Consider the following 13,704-nt stretch of genomic DNA (forward strand, 5'->3'; position numbering starts at 1 on the left):
TATATGCAACAAACAATATAAGAAACTATTAACATATGTAAATATTAATTCTTGATCAAAATTTTGTCATGATATTATGTAAGGAACTTGAAATTTAACAGTGTAATTCTCGATGTATACAGATTCATTTTCAATACCTAGAATGACATTGTATACCCCGGCGAGAAAATTTAATAGTCTGCCTAAAACCTTTTTAAAATTGAAAGTGAACTATCGTCCTCTTTCAATCAATGATAATATTGTCCATTGATAATTTCGTAAATTCTAATCTGTTTCGTTGCAAGTGTTCTTTTTATATAATTCCTTAATAAAACATTTTATCTAAGTACGGCTATGATTTTAGGCATAAGGTCATTTAAGAATTTTCATAATGTCATAAGATAAAAATACCATTTCAGTCAACTGATCCATTTTTGGACATTTAATAGTTTATTTTAATTAATGAAAAAGTATTAAATAAAATTTTTATTGTAACAGTGTCATAAAACTATCGTTGTGCACATTTTAATAATTGATTCTGCGATTGCGTCCTTTACAAATTATTTTATTTTAATTTTTCGTGTCCAAGACAGGCCATAAAGTAGCTAAAAGCGGTACCTCTGCCATATGTGAAAATTTATAGCATCATACACGCAAAGAATTTTATCGTAAGAATGACCCAAAAATCTGAGTCAACGGTTGGACAACATATTCTGGAGAGTCATACTATTTGTTTCAGTAATTTTTAACAAAATTTTATTAACATATACTCGACAAGCTAACTTAAATTTTTTAAGTAAAAAACACCGTCAAATTTTCTGCTATGCATAGAGAATCACACTTACGCTGTGATATATCACGAAATTCATTGCAACTTATCAGTACTAGGATGCACAAAAAGCCGAACCTTTCCGAACAAACTGAAATTTCAAAAATTTCTGAGAAAATTTCCATGCTGTGTGATACGAAGTATCAAAAAAGCTGAAATTTTCCACATAAAATTGAAAAATTTTCCATAACACCTACTTTTTTTTTTAGTTATTTTTGATTGTAAATAGGCATTCTAAAAGAGTTTTCTTTTAGGGAATATTTTAATGAAATTCTATGAAAAATTTCTGAAACAAATAGTATAATCCTCAAGAATATCAAGTTGCTCCATCATTACCTAAAATTATTGAATAATTTTCACAATTAAATTCTCTGCGTGTAGTATACATGTATACAATGATTGTGATGACGGTTGTGGCAAGAGTGGAATTAGTAGATGGAAGTCCAGTAACAATATAGCAAGCCTGCTATTCTGACTTCCAAGCCCGTTCGTGACTATAAGAGAGTAGAACACAGGATGACTTGAAGATACCTCCCTATTAGCATTCACGAACCAACGCGCGGAAACCCAGAAAGAGGTTGAGAAGACGTTCAACTATTTTATGTTCTCTTCCTTACTCCCTTTCTTTCGATGCTGATATAGCAGATAGAAAAAAAAATTAGAAAGTAACGTTGATGCAAAGAGGTAATAAAAGTAAGTTAAAAATTTTTTTAGGTAAAAAAAAAAGTCTTGAGAACCTTACAAGAAAATAAGAATGGTGGATCATTCAAATTCTTCTATAACGTCAGGATTTTTACTATTCTTGCCATCGCCACCAGCGTCACCCCAGCACCAACAACGTTTTTCATTGATTTACATCTTGTCTTAGGAGCGCACACTAAGAGAAAATGTAAGAGTATTATACAGAAGGGGATGAACGATATAAGCCGTTTGTATGCGTAGCCTACACCAAACTTTGCTGAATTGCGCTACGACTTTTTATATTTTAGCCTACTACTGCTTTATATTTATGTATTTGAATGTTTATATATCTATATGTATCTTAAGGTGTCCCAAAAAAAACAAACCTTTTTCTCTTAACGTCTCACGGGCTCAAAAGTTAGTTTATATTATAAAAAAAATCTTCGCCAAATTTCAGCCAGATATCTTTAAAATTGAGCATCACAAAGGGGGGTCCCTTTTCTCATTTAAAATATACACGAAAATTTTTCATTTCAGTTTTTCATTATTATGACTATAAAAAAACATTTTTTTTTAATACCACCTAGTATAATTTCGTAGAAAAAAAATTTCTCTACAAAAAAGTGCTGCTGCATTATGTACGTCAATGAACTGGAAAAAAGTTATGGGGCTTTAAAAATCAACAAAAATTTAGTTTTCTTAGTGTTAAATTTTTTTATTATTATTTTTAATTTTTGTTCTATCAAAAAATTGTTTTTCAAATTTAGACAAGCAAGTTCCTGTAGGAAATTCATTTCCCTAAAAAAAATATTTGACATCATATATGCGTCAAATGAATGAGAAAAAAGTTACAGGGCTTTAAATGTCAACGAAAAGTGAAGTTTAAAAAATATTAATTTTTCAAACTTGAATGTCAACGAAAGGCAAGCTTCACTTTTCGTTGATGTTTAAAGCCCTATAACTTTTTTCTCATTCATTTGAAATTTATATTATATCTGATACTTTTTGTAGGGAATTGAATTTCCTTTAAAAACGTGCTTGTCAAAATTTGAAAAAACAATTTTTTTGATAGAATAAAAATGAAAAAAATTAAAAACTGAGGAAACTAAATTTTTGTTGATTTTTGAAGTCCCGTAACTTTTTCCCAGTTCGTTTGACGTAAATAATGCTTCAATACTTTTTTGTAGAGAATTTAATTTCGAAATTAAACTGGGTAAAATTTGAAAAAGAAAAATTTTTCATAGTCTTTATAACGAAAAACTAAAATGAAAAATTTTCACGTGTATTTTAAATGGAAAAGGGAACCTCCCTTTGTTATAGCTCAATTTCAAAGATATCTGGCTTAAATTTAGTGAGGATATCTTTTATACTCTATATAAAGTAAATTTTGAACCTATGAGACATTAAAAAAAAAAAGATTTGTTTTTTTTTTTTTGAGACACTCTAATGTATATACTAGCCATACTACCCGTGGCTTCGCCTGGTAAAATTATGTGACATTAGCATTGTTGTTGAAAAATTTTAATGAAACATCTTTCGGAGTCGATTTTTGGAAAAATGCTGGAATAATGACAGAGTCTCGTAAGGGTAAGAAACCTTTGTCCGGAAATACAAGCCTGTAGGTCTTATAGTTACCAAAGCAGGAATATATTTATCTATGATCACGCTGCAAACCCTTTTGGAGTTGGTTTGCAAAAAAAATGTCAATAATGGCGGTCTTTTATAAATATAAGAAGCTAATGTAAAAAAAAATATCATACTATGCCTGAAATTTAAAACACCCCATTATAGATAAAACATGCGTTTGCAGTGTATTCAGCATTAGTTAAACTTTTTTCATTTTTATGTTTCATAAACGAATCAAAGTATTACTTTTGCTTGATTCTCTTTTGAACTTTTTTAAGTAAATAACGAGAAATATCTATATCAGAAGACTTCCAAAAGGAATGAGCATTATAAAGAGCGAAATGGTAACGTGATAACGGTTATAATTTTCATTTAGTTTCCTTAAGTTGTTAAAAAGGGGATAATTGAACCAAATTTGTAAAGAATTAATTCTTTGACGCATGCTTGTATTATGAACAACTTGACTAGAATTTTTCATGATCTGACAAGGTACTTATCAGGTTAACCTTACTTCAAATAAGGTCCAAATCGGGATATTCTGACGAGACATTGGTATGGCTGTAACGCTTATGACTGATGAGGTCCTTATCAGGATTACCTTATCAGGTCCTTACGCTGACTCACATAATGTCTCTCTCCTCCCCTTTATCCGAATCCAGTTGTTTCATCAAGCATAATCATGAACAATAATTTGAAAAACGCTTGTTACTAAATTGTTATGGTCTTCTGGAATTTCTGTAGTTTAAATCCCGGCATAACTGTTCTCGAACTTTAAGAACTAGAACAATCGTTTCGAGGTCAAGGAGCTCAAAAACAGCGGGAAATTATGGGACTAACCTGCAGGGTTAACCAATCCCCATTTTTTTTTTTATAAAATCCTTGCTTTGAAAGTTCAAATTTGGAACATTGAATGGTGGCTCGAAAGTAGATTATATGTGACTTCTAAACTATAATCTCGTATTATAAACGGCAAAAGGCACTACTATGAAAATATTACTCTAGGATGCATACTCTTATTTCACTAAAATAAAAACAATACAGTTAGTTTTGACGTGGAAAGTAGATATATTATAGTAAGATATCTATTACTCAGTGATATGACTACACAACAAATCCGTATAAGATTAGCTTTATAAGCGCAGTAATCTTAAAAACAGGAGTAAACATAACTTTCTTCATAGTACCTTCTATAACCCCAAGATGCTCTAAACTTTGATTAGGCTTGAATAATCAGAGCACCTAAAATCATCAGGATTGATCAAGCGGATAAGAGCTTGTTCGCAACTTGTCTGATTACTAATGGAGGAAATCCTTCTTAGGGTATTGAGGAGAAGTTGCATCTCACCATTTATCTCGAAGCAACCTAATTACCAATGCAAGGAATTAGTACCACGGGGGACTTTTCAAGCCCACTTCGACCAGAGTCTATTTCCTGAGATGATAGTAGAGTATGGCCCAAAAGAGGTATGGGCTCGTGGTGGATGTGGTTAGATACCACGCGCAATGAAGACTTTTGATTATACCAGTTAACGTCCACTTCCGTCGCTAATTGATTATTTTTTTCGGCTAAATGTCATCTAGGGCAGGGGTAGGAATACTCTGCAATGCGTGCATGTCCAACGGAGGTGAATTTCGGTCCTATTTCATTAATTAACTAGTACCTTTTATAAAATAAAAGTTCGTAAAGTGGATTGCACAAAATATTGTATGCAATAAATCGAGAAAAAGATAATTCTAATGGGATGAGTAATTTCCAGAATATGCCTTATGTTGTGAAATGTAATAGGAGAACGAGTAGGAATTCGCGGTAAAACCGTAGGCAAAAGTGATTATGAATACGAGGTATCCTGCAAAAACATAACCAGAGACTAGTTTGTGGATAGCCCATGCCTCGATTCACTATTTCTCGAATGTCCTGCTGAGGAAAAAAATATTTTGCTGTTTACTGATGGAACCAAACAAGAATGAGTAGGCGAAAATAGCCATGCGTATATTGTTTTCGAAAACAAAAGGTTCTAGGTACTTAGTAACTCTAAAATAAATTATCTTTAAAATGCATGGTCACACATAAAATTACTCTTATTATCTCAATTGTAATTATTATTTAATTCGTTTTATAATCGCTTAAACTTGATTATCAGATTGTATAATCACCTTTGTAATGCATCATACAGTCTGCGGTGCAATATATCAATTCTGCAAACATACCGAAATGAATTGTCATTATAAACTTAGTTGATGTTAATAAACTGACGAGATATGGCTCACGTATAAATTATGTACATTTATGGATCTATATATACTAAGTTGGCTAAAAATACAATTGTTGATTACTTGATTTTCGCTCTCACCCTTCGAAAATTTGTCACGGTAAATAAAAAAAATAATTTTACCAAGTTTGAGCACAAAACATCGAGTTTAATAAGTTGTGTAAGAAATTGAAAATGTTTAACAGATTAAAAATATTGAGTGTTTCTTTTTATTTTTAATTAGTCTTTTACTACTGCAAATGTTACTTCTTGACTAGAAATTTATATGTGAGACCTATTGTCCTTATGGGGCTGCCCTATAGGGACCGCACATAGAGATATAATGCAAAGATCTATTAGGAAGTCCCAGCTATGCCCCAATAGGGAAATCCCCAAGAGATCCCACTGGGCGTCCCTATTGGAAAAAATATTAAATTGCGATAAAAAAATAAAGAAATTTCAATTTGATCCAAAATGTGATTTAATGTATTAAGAACATTACTGAGAGGAATTGTACATGATTTCGAAAGATGAAAAAATTCCGGTCACTCCTAGGCTCGAACCTGTATCTTCCCGATTCAAAGTCTTTGATGTTATCCACTGCGCTGACCCACGTATATGATCGCGTAAGTGTAAATAGTATATTTATTATGACACCAAAGAATAAATGATAAAGATATAAAAAATCCAATGATCGACGTACTCTTTGTAAATATCGGAATGCAAAACAGGGTACTTGAGAAAATACTAAGTTTTCGGGGACTCAAATACGTTGATACTTTTTTTTTATGATATTCGAAATCTATAGAAAAAATTAAAACAGCTACACTTGCAATCAAGTAAACGTATACTTGCATACGAAATTTATTATACAACTTTTAATTTCACTGAAATTATGAATTATTCTACCCAGATTTTCTTTGCAATCAATTTCCATGTAAACTCGTAAATAGGGTGAACACAATAATTTTTTTTCCAAATTGGGTTTTCCCTTTATGATCCCACACGAAACCCAATGGGAGAAAACTAACTATATAATTTTTTTTTTAAGTTTGGTTATCCCACTTAGGTTCTACACAAACCCCAATGGGGGAAAATGACAATAGTTTTTTTCTATTTTCACGTTGGGTTTTCCCATTTAGGTCCCACATAGGACCCAATGGAAAAAAATGACTATTATTTTTCATTTTCACGTTGAGTTTTCCCACTTTAATTCCGGACAGAACTTAATGTAGAAAAATGATGATAATTTTGTTATTTTCACGTTGTGTTTTCTCATTTTAATCCCACACAGAACCCGATGGGAAAGAAAGACTATTGTTTTTTATTTTCACGGTGGGTTTTCCCATCAAACCCCAATAGGATAAAACAAAATAATTCAATTTCTTCTTGATTAGGATTCCCCAGTTGGGTTTTCATTGGGTCCTCATATGGATTTCCCTATTGGGCATGCCTTAATGGAACCCAATGAGGTCCACATGTATACTCTGTGCGATGCCACAGTACTTTCTAGTCGGATTCCAACAAGATATTCCGAAGCTTGTATAAATAATATATATTTTACCTCGAAGGAAGATTTTTTAAAAATTGGTCAAAAATATCAAGAATTTATAAAACTTTGAAATTCTGCCATGTCCTCTAAAAACTTATGTTTTGGAGTAAAGTTATCAGCATCTCATTTGCTTTCCGTGTAGTAAAATACGCAATAGCAAGAAGAAAAAATTTTTTAAAAACACTTGCTTTTGTAGATACATTCAAAATTTTTTTAATTTATGAGCACCTTCTAATACTTAAGTTTTTGAGCTCAATCTTGGTAGGAACTTACTGTTTTAGCATGCATATACTTTTTCAAGAATAAGAGCAAAAAAAAAATAAAATTTTCTTCAGCCACCCTAATAAGGTAAAAGACCTAGTACCTGATCACTCCATATATTTATATATCTATATTTAGTAAATTTTACTAAATATAGAAATACAAATTCATAAGTGATCGGGTACTACTATAGTTCCCTGATCGAGTATTGGGTCTCTTACTTTTTTTTATATAGATATAAACATACATTTTCGTGCTTATTTTATTACTTTACATTGTTATCAATTTGAACTACGACACAAATTGAACTGGGCATACTTAAAAAATATATATTATATTATAATTTGTACATATATTAATGTGTCATAAAATAAAGTATTTGTCGGCATGTATTTCAGATAAGGTGATAACCAAAAACAAAAAAAAAAGGTTTTTTAATCGTTTAGCGTTTCAAAAAGAAGTAATTTAAATTTAAGTACACATGAAGTTATTCTGACCAATATTGCACTAATTATGTTATTTACACTTACTATTATACTCTCCATGATCACTCGGGTCCAAACGTTTAGCTCTACGTCCATGTTTACTGTTATTGTGGACAAACATATTATCCGAAACAGCAAGTAGTGGACCATCCACTCCAACTTGTGTTGAAATAATAACCTATTAATAAAAATATATAACATCGTTCATTGTTAATAAGGAAGAAATTGCATGCAGAAAATAATTTGAAATAAACATCTGAGATAATTAGATAGTTCTACAAGCTTAAAAGCGAACAACGTGTTCTATTATCATTGAACAAACCGTTGATGAATTGTTCGAATTTTATTAATTGTTCTAAGCTAAACTGATTTTTTTTTAAATTAAAATAGTAAAAGTATAAATGTTATTCGATTTTTAATTTATTAATCCGAAAATTGATAGTTTCAATTTACTTTCTTGATATCACTATTTCAATTCAAAAATTATCTTATTACTAAATAATAAAAACATTATTGAAATAAAATAAAAAGAAATATCCACAGCATCTCATTTAGTCGCACTTTCTCTATTACTATTATTATCATCATTTGAAAAACATTAATTAAAAAATAATTTTTGCTTTTATTATATAAACGAATAAACCAACTAAACTTTAATATAAGGAACTTTTAGAGAAGGGGAAAATAAAATTTTAATTTGCAACTTTCGGCAATAAGCAATTCCGGAAGAGATTCGAAAGTACGAGGTAAATATTTTAATTCCGCTCGCAGTTTTTATAGCTGTGTATATTTAAAAGTACGTGCTACATGAAAAAAGTTGACACACAATTTTTGTTATCCTCTTTTTTTATTTTCCTTTTACTTGTGTATTCAGTATTTGAGCATACTTATAATCAATTTTTTAACAACGATTAATATTTAGTAATTTTAACTCATTTATCAGTTGTTGTGCTTACAGATTAAATGAAAACTGCACAAAATCATTTTGCAAAAGATTAAGTACAAACAAAGGATTAAAAAAGAGACAAACATAGAGAGAGTGAGAGAGAAAGAGGCAAAGGGTAGCGGTGATATTGCGCCTTGAACTAATTGCCAGCTTGTGAATAACACAAGTTTCCAAGTTCACTACCACTACGATACCTTTACCAATATATAAAAAAAAACTCAACACTCAAACTGTTCTCTACTTTGAAATTTATCTATCGTTGATGGCAATAAATTGTTATGCTAAAAAAAAAAAATCCACACTAAATTTTAAATTAAGTACTAACATCCCAATATAATTCGTACGATTTATTACATAATTATGGAGACGTAAAATACTGTGATATTAAAATTTTTTTTTTTGTTGTGTAACTTTGAAAGCTTTTCCTGATGTGGAACGTAAATGACAAAAATTAAATAAAAATGATCAATTTTATACGGATAATAGCCTTTTTACATAATAAAAAATATTAAAGCATAGTCTTTCATGAAAATACAATGATTACTATTCAAAAATATAATTTTTTTGTGACTAGTCAGAATATTGCGTAGAATTTTAATTAAACGAATTTTAAAATACAGCGCAAAATTTTTTTTCAACTTCCCGTTAAGAAAATTGAAAGTTTTTTTTAAAAAAAAAAAGGAAATTCTTGGTTTCGCTCCAATTTTCGAAAATCAAGTTTTCAACAGATCTTAATGGTTTGAGGTCCCAGGAAGCTATTCTGACCAATGTCGAGATTATGTCCGAGTTTATGTAAGTGTGTACGTATGTATGTAAATATCCTATCATTTTTGGACGAATTAACTGATTTAGATAATTGAGATAGCATTCGAAGCGGCTTAATAATTCCTACAACCTTTGAAAAATAAAGATCATTTAGTAGAGTACAATCTGGGTAATTGGAAAAATAAAATTTTTGAAATAGTGTATTTTTCAAATAACTTTAACTTACTCCATAGTTTTATTCCAAAATCTAATCAGCTCTAAAACTCTATGAGCTACGTCAAATCCTACCTCAACTATTGAAATTAAATTATTTGTTCTCGAGATATCGTTAACAGAAAAATTTCAAAAAACCCGATAAGCTCAAATATACTCGTTACAAAATTAAGATTTTGAAACTTTCTTAAATCGGAACTATAAGTTTATTACGAAGTAGTAATAGAGAATAAAGAGTTCACGTTAGATAAGAACCGATTTTTAAATCTAAAAATATACACTTCAAATGCTCATATTAACATTAAAATTATTGATTGAAACTTATGAATTAAAACTACAAAAATCTTATTTTTTTTGCGTCGATATTTTTTAATTCTTTAAACAGCTGAAGATATTTTAATGGAAATATTTTTATTTTATTATTAGAATGATTCTATGTTCAATAGTATTTAACAGATGTAATATAAAAGTAGATGATTAACTAATTTCGTTGTGGTAATTACCATATATATCATTAATTACTAAAATTTTAAAACTCAAATCTGCATACCTATAAGAAAAAAAATAAAAACAAAGTAAGTCTAGTAATGGTATGAGAATTCCTATGTTAAGTGCAACTTCTGATGCAGTTTTTACATTGCGCGGATGTCGATGTTACTATTTTTCTAGTATTAATGAAGAATACGGTAATTGCTGACAAAACGCTGTGATCTATTTATTTAAATACTAATCTAAGTCTAATCAACTCTCACAACGATGATATGAACTTTATCAAATTAACTATAGAAATATAGATGATACTAAAATTTTCTTTTCTTTATAAACTATAAAGATGTAATTACTGTTAAAGTAAATGTAATCAATATCCAGTCGTAGATTATATAATAACATGATTTTAATATGTTTTCAGTATGTCAACCATAATATTGATTTCCCTTATCTATAATTTGTGACATTACTACACATTTCATTAAAGTCAAACTGTAGGGTTTAAGGTAGTTAAAATTAATAGAATGCATCCAAATCTGAGACATGAAAGATCTACTCGAATAAATTTCCAAATCAATAATCAAACTACAATAACTCACCTGAAATCGTCGCATATCTCTCGGATTGCCAGCATTTTTAAGACAATTTTGGTTACACTTGAGGAAGAATTTGAGAAAGAACCTGAAAACAAAGAAAAAAAAAACAATCATTGTACGTGGTTAGTTTTAGCAGTGTTGTTGAAAAGGTTAAATGGTTGACAATGTGTTTAACGCTCTTCAGCACGAAGCAAAACTTAATTAGAGAAGACGAGAGGTACTAGCGGCTGGAAAGCTTGCGTTGAATACTGCATAAGCCAATTGGAGCCCCCGGTGCCACCACTACCCTCCATCGCCACTCTACCTGTCTGTATTATTCAGCATTTCTCTAGATTAAAACCTGCCGCCACGCGCTTATACTTACTCGACCTTTAGGACTGAACAACCGTTGCATGTTTTTATACAAACACTATTACAAGCGTTTCGTAAAGTCCTGTTACTTTGGTCTTTTTCTTCCTTAAACTTCATGTTTTCATTTAAAATCTTAGAATTTGATTCAGAGCATACATCTCAAGTTTAATTTATTGAAATCACCTATGGAATCTTTAAATAGCTTAACGATTTATAGCTAAGATTGAATGGAGTAATATCCACAGTTCGAATTAAAATGGACCCTATGTAAAATAATTACGTACAGGTAAACTTTTATTATGAATACCATCACAATATATTTCATTTGCACTCGATTGTGCACCAAATCATCATGCGTCGAAAATCTTTACTTATGTTGGAAAGATATGTGAAAAAAATATTTTTGAATAAAGATTCATCTAAAAATTCACTAACATCAGCTGAGTGATAAGTTCTGTATATTTATCGCCCTCAATAGGTTGAACGTATGAATCAACAGATAGAGTATAATCTTGGAATAAATATAACTTCTGACCAAACTATAATTTAGTAACATTCAGTAGTCCTTGGTGGATCTTATCAACCCTACACATTTTTTTTTACTTCTCATTATGAAAATTGACGGCTTTCGAAAAATCCCGTGAGATTGTTTTAACCCCGATGGTCAACAATCAAGTTTTCATCAGATGTCGACATTTTATGATCTCAGGAAACTATTCTAACTATTTTTACGATGTCCGTGAGTGTAACTTTCTGCAACTTTCTCTGCAACTTTTTAAGTAATTAACTGTTTGAAATTATACTAGCGGCAGTCGAAAGAGCTTATCAGCTGTCAAATTTCCTGTGTATTTGGTATCGACCTTTAGAACTTAATACAACGTGCCAACTGTCGTAAAAGTCTTAATTGGTTGATTCATACGGAGGATATCGTGAGAGAAAAAAATATGTATCTATATTGTTTATTAATCAGGAAACGAATTAACAGAAAGGCCCGATGAACATATCAGACGGAACTTACCACTTGAACTGGATTTAATCCTAATATACAATTCACTACATGGACCTGACTGATATTCCTAGTTGTTTTCGCTGAGAGTACCTATGGGTATTAAAAATAATTCCAGCACATAAGAGGTCGTGTCCTTTTTCACCAAAGAATGGCATATTTTCTTACTATTAGATGTTGAAAATGTTGTATCTGAGTGAAGAAAAGCTGTCGACACTAGTTTGTTGGCAATACTTGCCTAACGTCTCATGGGCTAATTCCCCCTCGTTGTCAAAATCACTTCCTACTTCCTTCAATTTGAAATGGTGAAAAACGTGACTATTCACTATCTACCAGTCATCTGTGTTGTAACAGGGAATTTTGAATTTTCCGCGCTCAGTTGCCATGATTTTCTATCATGCGCACGGTCGATATAATCTATTACTGCCCCAGGGTTATCCGGGGTAGAGTGCGACTGTCGTCCCGAGCGGAAATCGTAGGGGCTTGTCTGTCAGTCCCACTTAGTGATAAGTAGGGGTGTCTAAGTTTCCGGAAGTTGCCGAATTCGGTCGAGTGGGTGCACAATGATAAGTGAAGAGAGAACCCAGGCCGAGACACAAAACCGGACGAGACGCCCGAAGGTTAAGACGCTCAGCAAATACAGGTAATTAATAATTTGTAGATTTGGATTCTTTTGTGGAACCAAGCGATATTTCTGTTAACTATTATAGATATCAGGCCATTAGCCGGTATCTTTCATCACATTTTGTTAATTAATTGGAAAATCAGGTGAACGAGAGATACGAGTGAAACTAGAGGGTACAAGAAGAGAGCTGAAGACGAGAGATGAACGTGGCAAGAGGAGAACCTGACGAGAGACGGTGGAATCACTCAGAGGAGCCGAACCGAGAAAAGAAATCAGGTATTAATTAAATTAATTATTCTAGGCCGAAGCTAGAATACCTATTTAATTTAATAAATACTTAGTCGTTCGTCAGGGCAATCCGCGTCTAGGCCCGTAGTTAATAACTAGTTATAAAGTCTATCAATAAAATTAAGCCAGACGGTTGTCTAACTGGATCCAGGCCCAATTGCCGGGTCCAGGGCGTCGCCTTATAATTCCAGACCATTGCCGGGATTATATACGTCGTAGAAATTTCTAGGCCGATTGTGAATGACAAAAGCCAGAAATTTCCATGTTCTAGTCCGCGTTGTGATAAATTAAAATTAATTGAAATAATTAAGTTAGCAAAATTAATAAATTATAATTAAAATTATTTAAAAATTTCGAGAACAAAATAAAATTAGACTCAGTAAAAATAAAGATTATAAAGTAAGAAGTCGAGTGAGGCGAGTATCGGGTGAAGGAAACGGAGATGAGATTTTTTTTTCCGACTAAAACTTAAAATATTAAGTCTCATGAATTTGGATCAGTATTATATTGAAGGAGGTAAATTAAAATTAATTAATTAATAATAATAATTTTTCTTCAAAAATTAATTAATTTATTTATTAAGTGCGTGGCGGGAACAGCCATTTTAAGTCAGTGTGTGAATAAAAGTCCAGGGGACTCGAGTGCACGTATGTGTGTAGGAACGATTTTAAAATTAATAGTATAATGGATAAATAATTCGGGAGGTACCCGATTTTTAATTTATAAGTCCAAAGGTAGTTGGCAATAATTTTAATCGAGTGAG

The 13,704-nt window shown here is 31.2% G+C and overlaps 1 protein-coding gene across 3 annotated transcripts in view; it reads right to left on the bottom strand.

The window, feature by feature from the left end:
* LOC103580767 (transcription factor collier) overlaps nt 1-13,704 on the bottom strand; it is a 158,258-nt gene that overhangs the window by 2,901 nt on the left and 141,653 nt on the right. For 2 of the 3 annotated variants that reach the window (XM_053741775.1, XM_053741777.1), the window contains exons 7-9: nt 10,675-10,756; nt 7,708-7,840; nt 5,270-5,311 (exon numbers count right to left, since the gene is read on the bottom strand). In XM_053741775.1, coding sequence (XP_053597750.1) covers nt 5,270-5,311; nt 7,708-7,840; nt 10,675-10,756 — 257 coding nt within the window. The remainder of the gene's footprint in view (nt 1-5,269; nt 5,312-7,707; nt 7,841-10,674; nt 10,757-13,704) is intronic. The other variant, XM_053741776.1, reaches the window with a different exon arrangement.

The sequence above is a fragment of the Microplitis demolitor genome, chromosome 9 (assembly GCF_026212275.2).
Source record: "Microplitis demolitor isolate Queensland-Clemson2020A chromosome 9, iyMicDemo2.1a, whole genome shotgun sequence".
In the NCBI taxonomy this organism is placed as follows: domain Eukaryota; kingdom Metazoa; phylum Arthropoda; class Insecta; order Hymenoptera; family Braconidae; genus Microplitis; species Microplitis demolitor.